This window comes from Maniola hyperantus, chromosome 3 (genome assembly GCF_902806685.2).
Source record: "Maniola hyperantus chromosome 3, iAphHyp1.2, whole genome shotgun sequence".
Taxonomy (NCBI): domain Eukaryota; kingdom Metazoa; phylum Arthropoda; class Insecta; order Lepidoptera; family Nymphalidae; genus Maniola; species Maniola hyperantus.
Window position 1 is genome coordinate 2,536,815 of NC_048538.1, and position 18,069 is coordinate 2,554,883.

At 36.2% G+C, this 18,069-nt stretch overlaps 1 protein-coding gene across 2 annotated transcripts in view; it reads left to right on the forward strand.

The window, feature by feature from the left end:
* The window catches only part of LOC117996675 (peroxisomal acyl-coenzyme A oxidase 3), a 28,483-nt gene extending 14,175 nt beyond the window's left edge, over positions 1 to 14,308 (forward strand). For both annotated transcript variants that reach the window (XM_069509716.1, XM_069509715.1), the window contains exons 7-13: positions 3,490 to 3,632; positions 4,383 to 4,516; positions 5,272 to 5,394; positions 5,989 to 6,108; positions 6,649 to 6,883; positions 7,552 to 7,991; positions 8,756 to 14,308. In XM_069509716.1, coding sequence (XP_069365817.1) covers positions 3,490 to 3,632; positions 4,383 to 4,516; positions 5,272 to 5,394; positions 5,989 to 6,108; positions 6,649 to 6,883; positions 7,552 to 7,991; positions 8,756 to 8,851 — 1,291 coding nt within the window. In that variant the 3' untranslated portion in view covers positions 8,852 to 14,308. The remainder of the gene's footprint in view (positions 1 to 3,489; positions 3,633 to 4,382; positions 4,517 to 5,271; positions 5,395 to 5,988; positions 6,109 to 6,648; positions 6,884 to 7,551; positions 7,992 to 8,755) is intronic.
* The last annotated feature ends 3,761 nt before the right edge of the window (positions 14,309 to 18,069 follow it).

Genomic DNA, 18,069 nt, shown 5'->3' on the forward strand with positions numbered 1-18,069 from the left:
ATGACGGAAGTGCAGTGCGTAATCGCTCTTAGGCTGAGATCTATAGAGTGCACTTTTACTTTGCTCAGAATTAAGATACTGTTAAAAGGAGACAGCTTTATATCGCTGACATAAATCTGTCTCGTTTTAATTACTACTTATGTCTGAGCAAAGTCGCTAAGTATCTAAATATATAAAAGGAAAAGGTGTCTGACTGACTGACTGACTGATCTATCAACGCACAGCTCAAACTACTGGACGGAACTACTGGTGGATTTAGGTTTTTTAAAATCCCGAGGGAACTCTTTGGTTTCCCGGGATAAAAAGTAGCCTATGTCACTTTCCAGGTCTTTAACTATATCCATGCAAAAAATCACGTCGATCCGTTGGCCCGTTGCGACGTGATTGAAGGACCAGCCAATAAACTTGCAGTTTAGTGGTTTTGACAACACTCTAAAAACTTGTAGAATTCGTGATTTTCAGATGGATTCCATCAATTTTGTGAATATCTGATGAATAGTTTCGGAGAAGTAATTTCTCAACATAGTAAAGCAATTTCTATCATGTAATATTATATTAATAAAATATCAGATAAATTAATACACCAATGATCAGATCAGACCTATAAAAACTCATGTACAGGGGCCGTACTACCACTACAGTAATAATATTGCAATATTGTTTTGACATTTGCATACAAGTTTTGTATGAAAATAGCAAAACAATATTGAAACATTACTATTTTAAGCGGTGGTAGTAGGGCCTCAGTTCTTGCAATTCACGAAGGCGAGTGAACTTTACTTGTGGTCACGTCGTCTCGTATACATAAGCATTGCGTAAGTGGGCGTGCATGTGAGACCAATCAGTCGCGAGCAAGCGCTCGCTGACGCACACATTTAGTGTAGGTACTTATATCGATACGAGTTAAACACCAACATGAGCCATTCACCTTCGTGAAATGCAAGAACTGTAAGAACTTGCGACCTATTTTAAATAAGTCTTCAATGTAATCGAATTTCAGAATAGCGCCTCGTTCGCGATTAACTGATATAGGTATGAGGAAGCAGTAGAATTCGTACAAGTATTGATAGATTTTATCGTTATCAATAAAATCGGGGTTTACGTTATGCGTAGAATTATCTAGCTCACGAAATAAAAATAAACTCTCAAACATATTATCGTGTAGCGGCTGGTAGGTCTAGTTTACTACACAGGTAACGTCTTCCAAACTTTACTACCAATGGGCGTTAGTACATTATAATATATTCTGTGCAGTGGGTCCGTTCATCCAATCAATGGGGTCTTGAACTGTAGTAATGAAAAGGTGTGATTTTTTTGTATAGGGGTAGTTTACGGGGCTAGAATTACTTCAATTAATATTTCAAATTGCTCCCAAACAGAACAGCTGTTTTGAGGTTGCCATCTTTTATCAAACTGTCTTAAATTACTAAGTAGTTAGTGCCATAGATAAAAACTCTATTTCTTCTTAGGTAGGTACTACACGTAGACTGAGTAAAAATTCTAGACAAAGGAACTTTTTCTTTCTCATTCACACTAAAAAGAGAGCACAGATTAACCCATTAGAGGTCAAATGATAACTACAAATATTTTTTGAAACCATCTTTATTTATATATAAATACAGAACAAAGGAACATAAATCAAAGAAAAAAATTATGAAAACATAGTTTTCAGCAAATTACAGGGGTGTACACAAATGGGTACACTGACCGTTTAGGTATGAAAATTTTCGAAACATGCTTTTTCGACACAGTGTTTTTAGGCACTTCTTACATTGCCAGCGCACTCTTGAATAACAAAGGACACACCCCAGCGGTTTTTCAATTTTGGTGGGATTGTCCAATTCCATCTTGAGGTAGCCCTGGAGCCACTGGCGCAATTTTCTAAGTTCACCTTAGCGTAGATAAAATCGTGCAATATGACGGCGGAACGCGAGTTGATCCACGGGAGCATCATTAGTTATTACATGTAAACGCCAGGAATTAGCAATAACTATGTTCAACATATATGTAAATAGCACCCACCACCACTTTTTACCATGAACAGTAATTTTATATAGCGAGATGGACTGATCCAGTTCATCAACCCCACCCATATTTTTGTTATACTTTTAGAACAATCGTGGCATTGCCACGTCGGTCTTCTCCCGCTTTACTGGACACCATCGCTTGACAGACCCTAGTGATTCAATGCTATCGTAGTTGGTTGCCATTGTACACACATTATTATCTTTCCATCTTACCATAGGTAAGTAGCTCACTTCTCTTGTCAAACCTGTAGTCGTAAGAGGCACGGTCCATCTTTTTCATGTCCTTTGTGCTATAGTCAGTGGACATTGTTAGTCCTGTTTTCTGTTATGGTCCCTGTAGCACGGTAACCTAGGTTTTTCATGTATACTAAAAGATCGTACCTAGCTGGTAAAAAGTTATTAAAAAAACCTCGTGATTTGCTGCGGTACAATTCAGACATTTGCGCCAGGTTGGGATTGATCGGCGAGTAACATCTTGTTGCCTTCTTTTCGACGGTTCATCGTCACTGTCATCGCTACCACTATCTTCGTTACTACCATCCTTACGATTCGTAAATATCTCGATAGTACCAGGCACGTCATGCGGTATGAACGACGACACCATATCCTCATCGGCCCCTTCTTCTTCATCAGTCAACGCACTTGGATCAGGTGGTATCATAGCCACATCAAACGCATCATCGTCGCTATCACGAAAAATGGCGTCAACAGGCTCTTCAAGTTCTTTATAGTTGTTTCGAGCCAAAAATATTTGTTGTTTGCTCATTGTTAGGAATCTGAAGAAAAAATAATTTACTTATGGATGTTGTCATTGTACACAATCGAGTACAGCAAGATTTATATGGCTATAGTTTTGTTGTAATTATAGCTATGTCATTAGAATGTTCTTTGAAACTTACGTTGACATGTATTGTATGGTAATTGAATGTGAAAACCAAATATTTATCTGTAGCTTTGAACTATTGTTATGAAATAAAATATCAAGAATAATTCCGTCAATTGGTTGAAATATAAAACCCACACTTAATTATATGGCTGTACACAATTGAGTACAGTGACTTCTAATGGGTTAAGTTACTAATGTGATAAACAGAGACGCAGCTAACCTAGTTTTTGTCCCTTATCGTGTAACCGGTTTTTTTCAAGGACTACAACTTTAGTTGCAAAGCAAACTTTGTGAATTCGTGGCGTCATTGTATTTCTCATTAGTCATTTACTTGTTTTCACATGAAAAACGTTTAATACAAATATTGACTACTAAACAATCTTAATTGTCGTGTTATTCATCGTTACGTCGTGCTATCGCTATCTCAGACGCGGTTACACAGTAATTTAGTCTAGCTTTTTTACTCAGTCTACGGTACTATACATGATAATATGATAGAAACCTTTTGCCACCTTGTTATCAAAAATTAAATTCAAAGGAGTTTATATGCATCAATGTTTTTTGTCATCGTTTCAGATTCATAATGTTCAACCAATACCGAATACCGCGGGAGAACCTCCTCAACAGAACAGCGGACGTCACAGAAGATGGGACGTATGAAAGCTCGTTCTCGGAACCTTCCAGAATACTTGGGGCCGCCTTGGAAAATTTGTCTGCGGGTGAGAACATTTTAAATTCAATCTTTTGATGATGCCTGCTACTTTTTCCACGTAGATTTAGTTTTTTTTTTTCAAAATTTTGTGGGAACTCTTTGATTTTTGTGGGATAAAAAGTTGTCTATTTCTATTCCTCAGATGCACGCCCCGCACAACCGCACAACCCTCGTTAACCCGGTGTGGGTTAGCGCGGGTGTGTGGGGTGTCCCCCCGCCTCATACCCCGATTACCATGTCGACCTGTCGCGAACTCTACATAGTCCGCTTAAAAACGTGACTGATCATCATCAGTCCATTTTTAGGGTTCCGTACCTCAAAAGGAAAAACGGAACCCTTATAGGATCACTTTGTTGTCTGTCTGTCTGTCGGTCTGTCAAGAAACCTACAGGGTACTTCCCGTTGACCTAGAATCATGAAATTTGGCAGGTAGGTAGGTCTTATAGCTGACATTCGGGGAAAAATCTGAAAACCGTGAATTTGTGGTTACATAACACAAAAAAATTAAATTGTGGTCATGAACTAATAATTAGTATTTACAATTTTCGAAGTAAGATAACTATAGATATCAAGTGGGGTATCATATGAAAAGTCTTCACCTGTACATTCTAAAACAGATTTCTATGCATCATCATTTTTGAATTATCGTGCAAAATGTCGAAAAAATAGGACTGTAGTACGGAACCCTCGTTGCGCGAGCCTGACTCGAACTTAGCCGGTTTTTTGGTTAAGTTTTAGCTGATCGTCATTGTTGCAGGCAGGATCGGCATAATGCAGGAGAGCTGCCACTCGCTAGCGAGCGCCGTGACGATCGCGGTGCGCTACGCGGCCACGCGCACGCAGTTCGGCGAGCGCGACCACGAGACGCCGCTAATCGAGTACGAGTTACATGTTAGTGCATTGCTATAAGAGTACTAGCTTACTTTCTGTGACATATGTCAGAAGTTATTGTTTAAGAAGGGAGGTGTGACATATGTAAACCTCTTTTCTTACTTTATAAAAAAGAGAACAATGTCATTGTCATTAAATAACAAATAAATGATTCCTACATATTTTATACTTTCGATTGATGATAATTGGGTATTTTAATCCTTTTTTGAAAAGTGTCTTAATTTGATCCTAAAGTGATATTAAACTACCAAAAAATTCACAAAAATTTTATTCGATCGATAAGTAGAATAAAGAAGTGCGACTTTATTACGTGGAAATAGAAAGCGCCGATCACATTGTAGCACACACACACGTAATCGTAATGGCGAGTACACAATGACCGTATACACAAAATGGTGGCGTACAGCCGTATACCAATATGCGGAGCTTGCTTGTAATCCTTGTTTCAATTAAATAACAAAAATTCACAAAATTAAAAATTATTGAACAGTTTTTCACTCTATAGGCTACAAGTACGAAAGTTTTATTCTCAAAATTTGATTAAATAAAACATAAAAAATAAATCGATTTATATAAATTTATGTAAGTACTTATTTAAAATTAAAATATCTTAAAAAATCCAGAAATCCTCATCTGCGAATGTGAACTAATAATCCGCATCCGCATCCGTGGATGTCAAATTTTTTGCATCCGTAACAACCTTAACTTCTATAATAGCACAAATCATAGCATTAATCGAATCAGGATTGTTTCAGCAATGGCGCCTGTTCGGCTTCGTGTCAGCGGCCGTGGTGTTCCGCCTGTACATAGACTCCTTCACGCACACATATCTCAGTATCGTGGAGAAGTCCAACGCTGGGCATCGAGTCGATAATTTGGTGAGTTTGAATTTTATACGGACACACGACGAACCGGTTTGCTTCCTCGATACAGAGCGCCCTCAATTTTCCGAACATTCTTCCGACATCAATTTTCCCGAATATAGGTGCCTTTGAGTTAACAGTGAATAGGCTTCTTCTAGGCATTCACTCTCCATCTTAGACATCATCATCACTTGTCAGTAGGTCTGATTGCAGCCCAGCGCTAGTCAATAAATTAAAAAAAATATCCCAATACATTCATTGTTTACAATATTGTTTACCATTATATAAATATGTTATTATATTATATACCATAATACAAATTGTTTATCCATTTCTGATGTTAAAATTTAATTATCCCACTTCTGATGACGGGGATTGATTAGCCCACTTGTAATAGTGAGACTTATTGATGCCCTCGGGTTTTGCTTTGGTCTTGTTGAATTGATTAAAAAATCCATAGTTCCATGCCTCAAAAGGAAAAAGTAACCCATATAGGATCACTTCGTTGTCTGTCTGTCTATCGCGTCTGTCAATTTGGGGAAATCAAAACCTATAGATTTGTACTCTTAAAAAAACAACAAAATAATTGAACTAATCGTCACTTGGCAGAGTGAAGCGGTATCGGAAATCCACGCGATGGTGTCAAGCAGTAAACCGCTGCTGACGTGGACTACTCTTAGAGCAGCGCAACAGTGCAGAGAGGCGTGCGGGGGACATGGATATCTTAAGGTAACTTGTGTAAAATTTGTATAGTAAATTGGTCACAAACAATTTAAATACCTCTCTCTCTCTCTCTCCCCCCTCTCTCTCTCTCTACTCCCCCTTTTTTCTCTATATCTCTCCGGCCGTTCTTAATTTACTAAAGACCGTGGTTTTAGTGAGGTCCACTCAGCCTTGATTGTGGTTGTGAGTGTTTCGATAAGCGTTCATTTATGTATTAGTGTGCATAAACAAAGCAAAACTTCATGGGATAGAAATCCCTATTACTTGGACAGATGTTTAAATGAAAACCAAAGCCACCCTAAAGGCGTGCTCTTACTTTACCAAAAAAATGGGTCGCGATCGTTCGAACACCCGAAGTTTGTTCCCAGATAACTTTAGAAAAACACCGTAATATAAATTGTATTCTGTTTAGACTATTCGAGAATCCTTTAGTCCAGCAATATGAGAACTTCCGTTAACTTTTCCGCAAAAAAAAAAGAAATCCCAAGCATTTAAAAGCTCATTGAAATTTGATTTTTTTGTAAATTAAAGTAATCCTTTTTTCAGTGTGCAAATCTAGGTGACATAAGAAGCAACCACGAGCCAACAGTGACATATGAAGGCGACAACAACGTCCTATCGCAGCAGGCCGGCAACTGGCTGCTGCGGCAGTATGAAGCCGCTTTAGCGGGCAATGCGGTCGACTCGCCGCTGGGCACTGTGGCCTTCCTAAAGGACTTGCGGACGATAAAGGACAGGACCTTCAGTTGTACCAGTACGAAGGAGCTGAAAAATCCACAATGTAAGTATTTTTTATTCGTCATTAAATTAATGAATGGGAACAGTTTACGTTCAACACAGAAAAAAGAACAAGTAAGATAGAAGCTGTAGGATATTGTAAGGCACGTGAATACCCTGAACAGATTGCAGAAGACAAATAAATTGACTATGTAGCAGAATTTTTCAACAATGTCATATGTGATGGTAAGTGACGATTCAATCTAAAAGGGAAACTCTCTAATTTGTCATGGTATAAACAGTTTTGATGTGCCACTTCTGATGTCTGACATTCCTAGGGACATTCTGATATTCCTAAGGATGCAAGCTATGGCTAAAGGTACATAATGTAAAGGCAACAACGACAGTATGGAACTGTTTTAGCGGGCAACACGCTCTACTCGTCGCTGGGCACTGTGGCTTTCCTAAAGGGCTTACGAACGATAACTTTAGGCTTTCAGTTAATTGGGGTGATAAAAGTTGTGTTTAATTACATTGAACCCAAAGTTCAGGAGACATGACAACTTTGGATGTCAAAGAATTTGTTATAATGACGTTGGTCGTCGTTTCGTACAAATGCATGTGTCAAAAATGTTTTGTCTTGCTTTGGCATGTGCCATGCCTACTTAGCAAGAGTGAGACAAACGCCTTTTAATCTATTTATTTACCCGTTTGTTTTCTTTCTCTTTCCAGTTATAATTGCCACGTATAAATGGCTAATATGCTGGCTTTTGAAATACACCCACGAAAAGAACGAAGCAAACCTTTCACAAGGTCTCACGAAGGTGCAAGCGAGAACCAAAGCCCAAGTCTACAGATGGAAGACTTTGACCAAAGTTTATGCTGAATACTTAGCACTGGTATTCTGTTTGGAAACCATAGATAAGAAAGAACGGGAGTTACAGCCTATGTTGATGAAGCTGTTTTGTTTGTACGGTCTGTGGTCGTTGGATGAGAATTTAGTGGAGTTGTACCAAGGGGGGTTCGCGAAAGGGGAGGATTGTGCGAGATTAGTGAGAGACTCAGTGTTGGAACTATGTGGGGAGGTGAAAAACGAAATCGTCAGTGTAGCGGACGCTCTGTCGCCAACGGATTTTGTCCTGAACTCCGTGCTAGCGAAGAGCGATGGAAAGGTATGTTTAAAAGGTTTTTAAGGTTCCCTATCTCCAGGGAAAAAAAGGAACCATTAAAAGATCACTTCGTTGTCCGTCTGTCTGTCTGTCTGTCTGTCAATGTTAATCCTGGACAGACCCTCTTGGTATGATTTAGTAAACTAATTATTTCAGGAACATGATTTTTTTTGTGATGGAACCACAAATACACGGTTTTCGGATTTCTGTTTACTTGAGCTATAAGACATTGCTACCTGACAAATTTTATAATTCTAGGTTAACGGTAAGTACCCTATAGGTTTCTTGACAGACAGTCAACGAAGTGATCCTATAAGAGTTCCTTTTTTCTTTTCGAGGTACGGAACCCTAAAAAAAATATTATTCCTTGCTTTGCCTCATCATTCCTAATACACATGGTTAGGGTTTGGAATACTCTTCAGAGATCAGTGTTTCCTAATCATAATCCGGATATCTTTAAAACGTGTGAATAGGCCTTCTAAGCAAACGCCACATCATCACTTCCCATCAGGTGTAATCGTGGTCAAGCGTGCGCCTATCTATAGTGAATGGGAAAAATAGACAATATTTCAGTAACATAATTCGACATCATTATAACAACCGCTAACCTAGGAAACTAGAGTTTTAGGGTGCCTATCCACTAAACGGAGCTCAAATAAACTTAAGGTTGTTGCACATTTCCGCAAATAAGCATATATTTTACCAGAAATATTTGCTACCAGAAATATTATCTATTGTGCTAAAGTTGTTATTTGTCTGTATCACAGCTGTACCAGAATCTCCAAAAGGCGTTCTTCAGTCAGCCAGGCGTTTTCGAGAGGACTCCCTGGTGGCGTGACGTAGTGCCGTCATCCAAATTGTAAGATAAATGACACCAAAAAATATAAATAAGCCTTAAGGCCGAAGGGAAGACACGGTCTGCCCGCGAAATTAAAATTTAATTTGGTTTTTCGCAATTTGTAAACTAATACGACAAAGTAGGCTTATGGCATTCAAATTGAGCCCCCAGCAGTATCATCTTCACAGGCTTACCTATATAAAAATCTTTACTTAAAAGTGTCTAGTTTAAGAAATTAGTCAAAATAATTAGTTTGACGTGAGCCACTCACAAATTAGTCATTATTTCATCACTTTCAAGTAAAGATTTTTATATAAACCTGTGAAGATGATATTGCTAGGGGCGAAATTTGAATGCCATAAGTCTACTTTGTCGCATTAGTTTACAAATTGTGAAAAACCAAATTAAACTTGAATTTCACGGGCAGACCCGTGTCTTGGGCCTTAAATTAATATTTAATATCAAATGGACAGGAAGCAATTTTTAACATTAATATAAGTGTAAATTCGATCGTTAATGTGTTTTATGGCCAGTTCACATTATTCCAGTTGCTGGATCGAGTAAGTTCATTTATGTACTGGACTTGAATGACATTATATCAACACACAACTCATAATCCGCGTGGATTACGTTTACAAAAAAAACTTATGAGGATAATTGTTGTCCCGGGGTAAGAACTGATCCGTCCATCTCCAAGACGATGGAGCTAATTTTGAAGTTTTATAAAGCATATAAAATAGTAATTTCGTATTAGTAAAATTAGTAAGGATTGAGTGACGCACTTTATGAATCGCGCAGAGAAACGATACTAAAAAGAGAGCTAAATAGTCAATACGCACATATTGACTGTTTCGTTCTCGCTGATTTGAGTGCACTGGGTTGAAAAGTAGATTTAATTTGGATTTAAAACAAGAGTGAATTGACATTTTATAGGTAAACCCGTCCTGTCTTAGGCCACATCATCACTTTCCACCAGGTGTGATTGTGGTCAAGCGTTTGCCTATGATGAATAAATAAATAAATAAAAAGATTGCCAACCCAGAAAAGCTTACTGCCGTAACTCATTACCAGCTCTGAACTGGAATACTACTGGAGTAATGTGAACCGGTCGTAATATTAAAATTGTCAGGGCTGATTACGTCTTGTCAAAACTTAAAATAATGTCTTCCCTTTCCACAGTATACATTATGAAAAAGACAACACTTCATTAAGTTGGACTGAATGTAGTGCTGTCTTTTTCATATTGTATCCTGTGGAAAAAGACGACAATATTTTAAGTTTTACAACAAAATTGCCATCAATAGACAATTGAAAAAAAAGGTTACGTGAATGTGTGACTTAATTTTTTTTTTTGATATTTTATTTTTATTTTGAACGTCCATTGACCGTCAAATGTTTTTTTAGATGTTTTTATTAATATTTTATTTATTTATTTATTCGTACGTAGTTACGTACCTATGTGTATGATAAAATATTATTATTTTATTTTTATACCTTTATTTATATTTATATTATTATACTTTTATTTGTGAAATTTTTGTAAATTGTTTGCTTTGAAATTATTTTGGCACAAGCATTTTATTCATCGCTTAATATAGCTTGCAAACTGTGGAATCAACTTCCTTCGGCGGTGTGCCCATTAGATTACAACTTGGGGTTAATCTTAAATTAATGGGGTTAACAAATTACTGAAAGGCTAGCAACGCATAGGCGGTTCCTCTGGTGCTGCAGATGTTCATGGGCGGCGGTAATCACTTAACATCAGACCCCTGCCTGTTTGTTTGCTCGCCATTTTTATTTAAAAAAACTAGCTGCCCCGGCGAACTTCGTACTGCCTAACAGTCGATTCAAATTTTTTAAATTTTTCTCTCCGTAAGAACCATCCTCGTACTTCAAGGAATATTATAAAAAAAGAATTAGCGAAATCGGTTCAGCTGTTCTCGAGAGTTGCGATGAGCAACACATTTAGTGATTCATTTTTATATTATATATAAAAAGATAGTGTATTTTCTTAGAGATTTCTTAAAGCGTAGCAAAAAATTATTCCATACATTTTGTATTAATGTTTATTTATGCATGTCTCAAATCTGAGTCACAATTTTTTTTTCAACGATAAGTTAGTTCTTAACTGTGATCTCACCTGGTGGTAAGTGACGATGCAGTTTAAGATATAAGTGGTCTAACCTGGGAGTGGTATGGCAAAAAGTTCCAAACAAATTTTGTTTAAGATAGTTTTTAGTATAGACGCAATTTATTAATTTTAGAAAATGTTGATGCATTTAAATTATTCAAAAAGTATTGATTTAAATATTTAAAATATACGCTAATATCATTTTGCAAGTATATAAAATAATATATTATCTGTTTTAGTGTATTTTTTGTATTTATTTAAGTGAAATAACAATCTCCAAATTATTTTCTAAGGTGAGGCTGTGGTTTTTGCACGTCAAAATGTTATTTACTTATATTATGTTTTTATCTAGTGGTAAATACTAAATATTCCCCACAACAAACAAAAAGTATTATCATTGAAATATCAATATTCCATAAAATAATAAATTTTATCACATATTTAATTTATGATAATTAAATAAAAAATATTTAATTTAATACAATAAATTACAGTAAAATATTACAATAATAGAATGCGTCAAGAAAATATAAAACGCCATGCGTAATCGTCGAATCGAGTACACTTGCAAAGTGGAGTTTGACTTTTAGAGAACAACTGAAACTCAGCTTTATATACTTCAGCATACGATTCAACCCATATTGAATCTTTCAAATAATTTATTCAAAATAGGTAATAAATTACTCTTTTTGATGGTCGGTTATTGGATTTGTAAAGTATAGTGGTGATAATCATTACTTCCTTTGTTTTGTTCTCAATCAATCCAATTTCAACCATATGCTAAAGAAAATAAATTTTAGTTTCAATAGGCTACTTGACACTTTTTTTAAGTTGGTCTTAAATGGTTAATATTTGTCCTATTATATCAAAAAAATTAACACTATATTTTTTTGCGCCCTAAAAACCGTAAAACTTTAATTTAAAAATATATTTTTCTTAGCCACGTGAAAACACTGTCGGCCATGTTTGGCCGATAGATTATCTGTGCTCTGACGTCATGCATTTGTAAACAACAGCATAACCTCCCAAAGTTTAATAAACATGACTTCTATACTAGTTTACATGAAAAATATAGTAATTATCGTTATTGTATCATCCGAGAATGTAAAAAACGCATCGATAAAGACCACAGGAAAGTTGTGGATTAGAGTGCCCAGTGAAATAAATATACGTAACACGCAAAGACTTGCTTAAAGGGATCCTATATGACTAACGACTTCAACCCAAATTTATTTTTGCAAAGATCACTTTGTTGTAAGTCTTACTTAATAACTTATTCAATTTATAAAGAGAAAACGATATTTTTTTACGTTTACTATTAGTTTTTAGAAATATATAAAAACTAGCTTATGCTCGTGACTTCGCCCGCGTGGACTTCATAAATTTCAAACCTCCATTTAACCCACTCAGGGGTGGAATTTCAAATAATCCTTTCCTAGTGGATACCTTCTTTTTACCTACAAAGAACACACGCACCAAATTTCATGTATCTAGAACCAGCTGTTTAGATGTTTAGGCTGTGCGTTGATATATAAGTTAGTCAGGACTCTAAATTTTATATATATGGATACTACGTTAGTCCCCGCGTGACAAAGGGATGACATTTCTTTGTTTACATATTTAATGACGTCACATCATGGCTGACAGCGTTTTCTGCGTTTCAAATAAAAATAAAAACTGTATTTTTTTAAATTGGATTTATATATCCATCCTGCGTTTTTAATAATTGTTATTGATATATTTCGTTGTCTTAAGCAAAATACTATAATAAATAATCATTTATTGGACGGAATTAGATATGAGTCAAGTAGCCTATTGTTATCTAAAAGTCCGCTCTGCAAATGTGTGTCAGTGAAATATTATATTTGTATGCACAACTGTAAAAGCCACTTGAATTAAACAGGGTAAATTATAGTATTCCTATAAATAAAGAAAATGTATTAATAAATAATTATTTTGTAGCTAACTCTGTTATACACTGTATTCTCTAAAATGGATAAGTCTAAAGTTATTGCTATTCTTTTCCTTTCATAAACTGCGGAAAAGAATACCACTAGATTAACGGCCGAAATTAATAATCAATCTATGTACCTTTAAACTGTTGATAAGTTACGTAGCAACATTGTTATTTGTCCAAAAAAATCCATCTAGTGAGAGTCAGACTTGCGCACCGAGGGCACTACAGTCGTATTTTTTCGACATTTTACACGATAAATCAAAAACTATTATAGGTACATAAAAATAAATAAAAACCTGTTTTGGAATGTACAGTTAAAGCCCTTTTATATGATACCCTATTTGGTATAGTTATCTTACTTTGAAAATACTAATATTTGTTCATGAACACATTATAATATTTTTGTGATGTAACCACAAATTCACGGTTTTCGGATTTTCCCCCTTAGGTGTGTTATTAAGACCTACCTACCTGCCAAATTTCATGATTCTAAGTCAACGGAGGGTACTTCCCGTTATAGGTTTCTCGACAGACAGACGGACAAAGTGATCCTATAAGTGTTCCTTTTTTCCTTTTGAGGTACGGAACCCTAAAAACCATAATTTTTAACAAATAACAACTAATAGATCGATTATTATTTATTCATTTCGTCCGTTAGAGCAATAAATTTAGTTTAGAGATAGTATATAATAGAATTAGCCACTTTATTATTTTGGGGTGGTATTTACTTCCGTTTCCATTTGTTTAATAGTATTTTAATAAATAATAATTATTAGTACTATTGCTTTTATTCCATTGACAATTTTATAGTAGATAGGTAGATATTAATTTTATAGGACTTTTTCTATCAATTACTTTTAGTAGTTAGAAAAATGTTATAGTGGTTAGGATTGGGATGTATTTTTATATAATAAAACAGCCAAATATAAATTTTAAAAATATTAGAATAATTATAATGAAAAATCTAGTACACATTGGCCCAAAAGCGCACGGCGAAGGTGCACAGAACCATATCATGGCACAATTCGCGAACAGCGTTTACACATTGGCCGGAACTCGCCGAATGCATTGTGTCAATGTGTACTGGAGCAATTAAGTTATGGATCCGTTACTAACAAACAGCATTTCGTTTGCATTTTGCAAGCGTGTGACAGACCGAAGAACATAAGATCATGTAAATGTACGAATTTCGTTCTAATTTTTGCAATGCCATATATTTTAATAAAATATTAGTGACGGATTCCTTGTTTTTATAATAGAAATCGTTGATTTTATTATTCTTTTTAATAAAATAATGTTCACTATCTTGAATTTCTACTTTCCATTTTATTTTTAATTGTATTGTTAATGTTTAATTTATTAATAATGTGAAGTATTTCTTGTTATTAACAAACCGAATATAAGTTGTAGATGTAAAAAGAATCGTACAAAATGATATTTTTTTAGTGCATTTTAATTTTATTCAGTATTTAAAATCGTCTTTTTTGTTAAAATCTATCACTCAGTGCCTTCCTTGAATAATAAATGTATTTTAACTGTAATAAATCAAAATATGTCGTTATTATTATTGTGGAAGCCATGATTTCTTTAAATAAATAAATATCTAATAGATTATTGAGTTTTATTAATTACGGCACTGGCTCGACTCTAGATGGAAGATTCTTCACTTATTACTTCATCCCCTTATTTATTAAGAGCTTCCGAGACCGTCAAGCACGTAGATTTTTGCTTGAGTCAAGTGCGACTGTGATTGATGTGCTTTTATATTTTTGCTTGACGCGACGACGTTCGGACAGTGTTCGCGATATGAGAAAAGTGCTGTTTGCTTGATCAAGCAAAACAAATTTACATGCCTGACCGTCTTGGAAGCACTTTAGACCCTGAACTTACAAAACATCCATTGGCTGGTTTGCCAATCTATCAATAGATTAAACCTCAATAGGAGCGGACTGAATTCTGAAAGGTTGCCTTCACTTCTCCTAGCACAAGCTTTAGTTGGAGGGGAAAGGGGAATATTAGTCATTATGATGAACTTTGCTAATATTCTTTTTAAAAAAAAAATTTTTTACAAAAAAAATAAAAACCGACTTCGATACACAAACACTAAAAATTGAAAAATAATTTAATTAATTACCGAATATATTATGTATACAAGAGTTAATATAGTTCCATAATAATATTTTTTGGTGCCGGTGCCAATTAGCTTTAGCTGCGCGAATCGTCTAGACTTCATATTTTTATGAGACTCCACAATGGCACCTCATTGGCACCGACCCCAAAAAATATTATTATGGAACTATATTAACTCTTGTATACATAATATATTCGGTAATTAATTAAATTATTTTTCAATTTTTAGTGTTTGTGTATCGAAGTCGGTTTTTATTTTTTTTGTAAAAATTTTTTATTTCACAATTTTTAGTGGTCCCATGGAATTATGCTATGACTGGTTAAAAATCTACTGTTTACTAAGCTATTACACTGATCGCGAGCAATTTACTCTTATCCGTTGAGGAGTTCCAGTATCTATCTTCGAAGATGTTCATCAGATCTTCACCAAATTTAAATGGGACCAACTTTGAAGTATACCCTTTCAAACAAAAAAAGAATTTTCAAAATCGGTCCAGGCGTCTTCGAGTAATCGGGGAACACACATAAAAAAAAAAAAAAAAAAAAAAAGATTCCGACGAATTGAGAACCTCCTCCTTTTTTTGAAGTCGGTTAAAAATTGCGGTTTCATTCATTTGTTAAAGTATGTTGGCGCAATCAACAGCTTCGCCGAATGCATTGGGCTAATGTGTAGTGTACTGGAGCCATATCATAGAGATAGTATTCATCTAAGAGCCATATCAATGATTCACGTCAGTTGCAACTTTTTTTTTTTTTTTTTTAATAGGTATAGCGAGCAAGCGTGCAGGCGGGTCACCTGATGTTAAGTGATTACCGCCGCCCATGAACATTTGCAGCACCAGAGGAGCCGCCGATGCGTTGCCGGCCTTTTAGGAATTTGTTGGTCCGCCCCTTGAATAACCCCATATTATAATCTAGTGGGAACACCGCCGATGGGAGTTGGTTCCACAGTTTGCACGTGCGTGGAAAGAAGGATCTGGCGCAGCGGACGGTCGAAGTGCACCAGACACCCAGATGGTGAGGGTGAAATTCCTTACGGTGGCGCGCGGTGCGGTTGTAGAAAAAAGAGGGTGGAATGAGGTCAAAAAGAACTTGCAGTGTTCGGCTCACATCAGATCGTAATTTTTTTATTAAACTCGGTTCATCATGATGAACCCATTACCGGCCCACTACTGGGCACGGGTCTTTCATAGTGAGAAGGGGAGGCTATAGTCTCACGCTGGCCCAATGCGGATTGGCAGACTTCACACACCTTTCGAACCGGGATCGAACCGCCGACCTTCCAAAAAGAAGGCGGGCGTCTTAGCCACTAGGCTATTAAAACTGTTCAGTAGTTCCATATTATTATTGGGTTTTTATATGTCTATGGCGAATTGATGCTAATATTTAAAGAAGTCCGTTCAACGTACTTTTACCTGAGCTCTCACAACGCGAACAGACCGCACTTTTAAGGCTGACATTAAAATAAAATAGTCAAATTCATTTTAAAACATTTATTGATTGAAAATGTTAGAGAAAAGAAGTGCTTAGTGCAGATTAACATTAAGCCTGTTTCGGCAAAGTCGACTCTGACACACGTGGTTTCTGTCACATAAACAATATTTGGAGAGCCATGGATGTTAGAGGTACGGTCTAAATTAATAAATAAATCAATCTATCTAATCTGTGGTCAATCGATTAGTTACTTAGCGACATTGTTACTCAGCTTCTTGGTCAAAAAATATTTTTTTGACCAAGAAGCTGAGTAAAACTCATCGAAGAAAAACGTTGCTGAGTAACATTACAGATTACAGATAGCATATAATCATTGGTCTGAGGATAGGATTGATTTTGTTATAAAAGCATACAATTTTTGACATTGCTAACAGTAGACAGATTACAGATACGCCAGAATACAGATAAACCTGCCTTTATGTGAGAATATTTTGTGCTTTACCAATGACAAACACTGTGCAGGTAGGTAACTAGAAAGTTGTGTAAAATTGCAACTTAGGGTGAGATCTATAGAGCGCACTCTCACTTAGCTTAGACTTAAGACGAGACAGAGCTACATCTCTCACGTTAAGTCTCGTTTTAACTCGATCTTAAGTCTGAGCAAAGTCAAAGTGAGTTCTATAGATCTCACCCTTAGGGTTAGTTATACAATTTTAGTGTGTTTAATTCAACAACCACTACAATTTATTTTAAGTAACTACAATAGTGGTTATGGATGAGAATAGGTGCAGGTAGTAGGTTCCTCACATAATTGAAATTTCAGCCAAGAGGAAGAAATAGGTAACAGGAGTGCAAGACATACTCGTAGTTCTTAACTATAATAGGTGAGGTAAAGGCAGTGGGATTAGGTACACCTCCATATTAGTACAAAATATGTTATAAACTAAAGTATAACTAAAAGTACTTATAATAGACAAAATATTTTTGTTAATCCGTAAAGATCAGCCAGTTTAAATATCGTGATCCCTAATATATAATGATTTTAGGCTTATTTCGTGGCTTCGTGGTAAATATCTGGTACGTATAGTAAGCGACAGGTCGAAATGGCAATCGGGGCATGAGGCGTGGGGACGCCCCGCACACCCACGTCACCTGTGCTCGCCCGCACTGGGTCAGCGCGGGGGCTGTGCGGGGCGTCCGTCCCCACCCCGATTGCATCTCGATCTGTCGGATATTATAGGTACCACGATTATTATGATGATTTTCAATTATCGACATTTAGACCCAGTTACATATTGAAGGTGTGGCGGCATAATAATGCCGTCTCTTGTCGCTGTGGTCGGTAGAGCGGTTGTGCTCTGTGTACCCAGCGAAAAGGGACTCTATGTCACGGCCTGTCAAGATGCAATAATAATAAAGAAGATCACTTATGTTACGATCTACAGTAATTACTTATAATAAGACAAAACTGTGTGTGTGCAATAAAAATACAAGTCTACCGATCATTGTTTCCGTGTGTACGACCCTCGCCTCACCCAGCCGAAAGAGCGTACAAAGCTATCAGAGGCAGTAACTTCACCTTTCGCAGCGC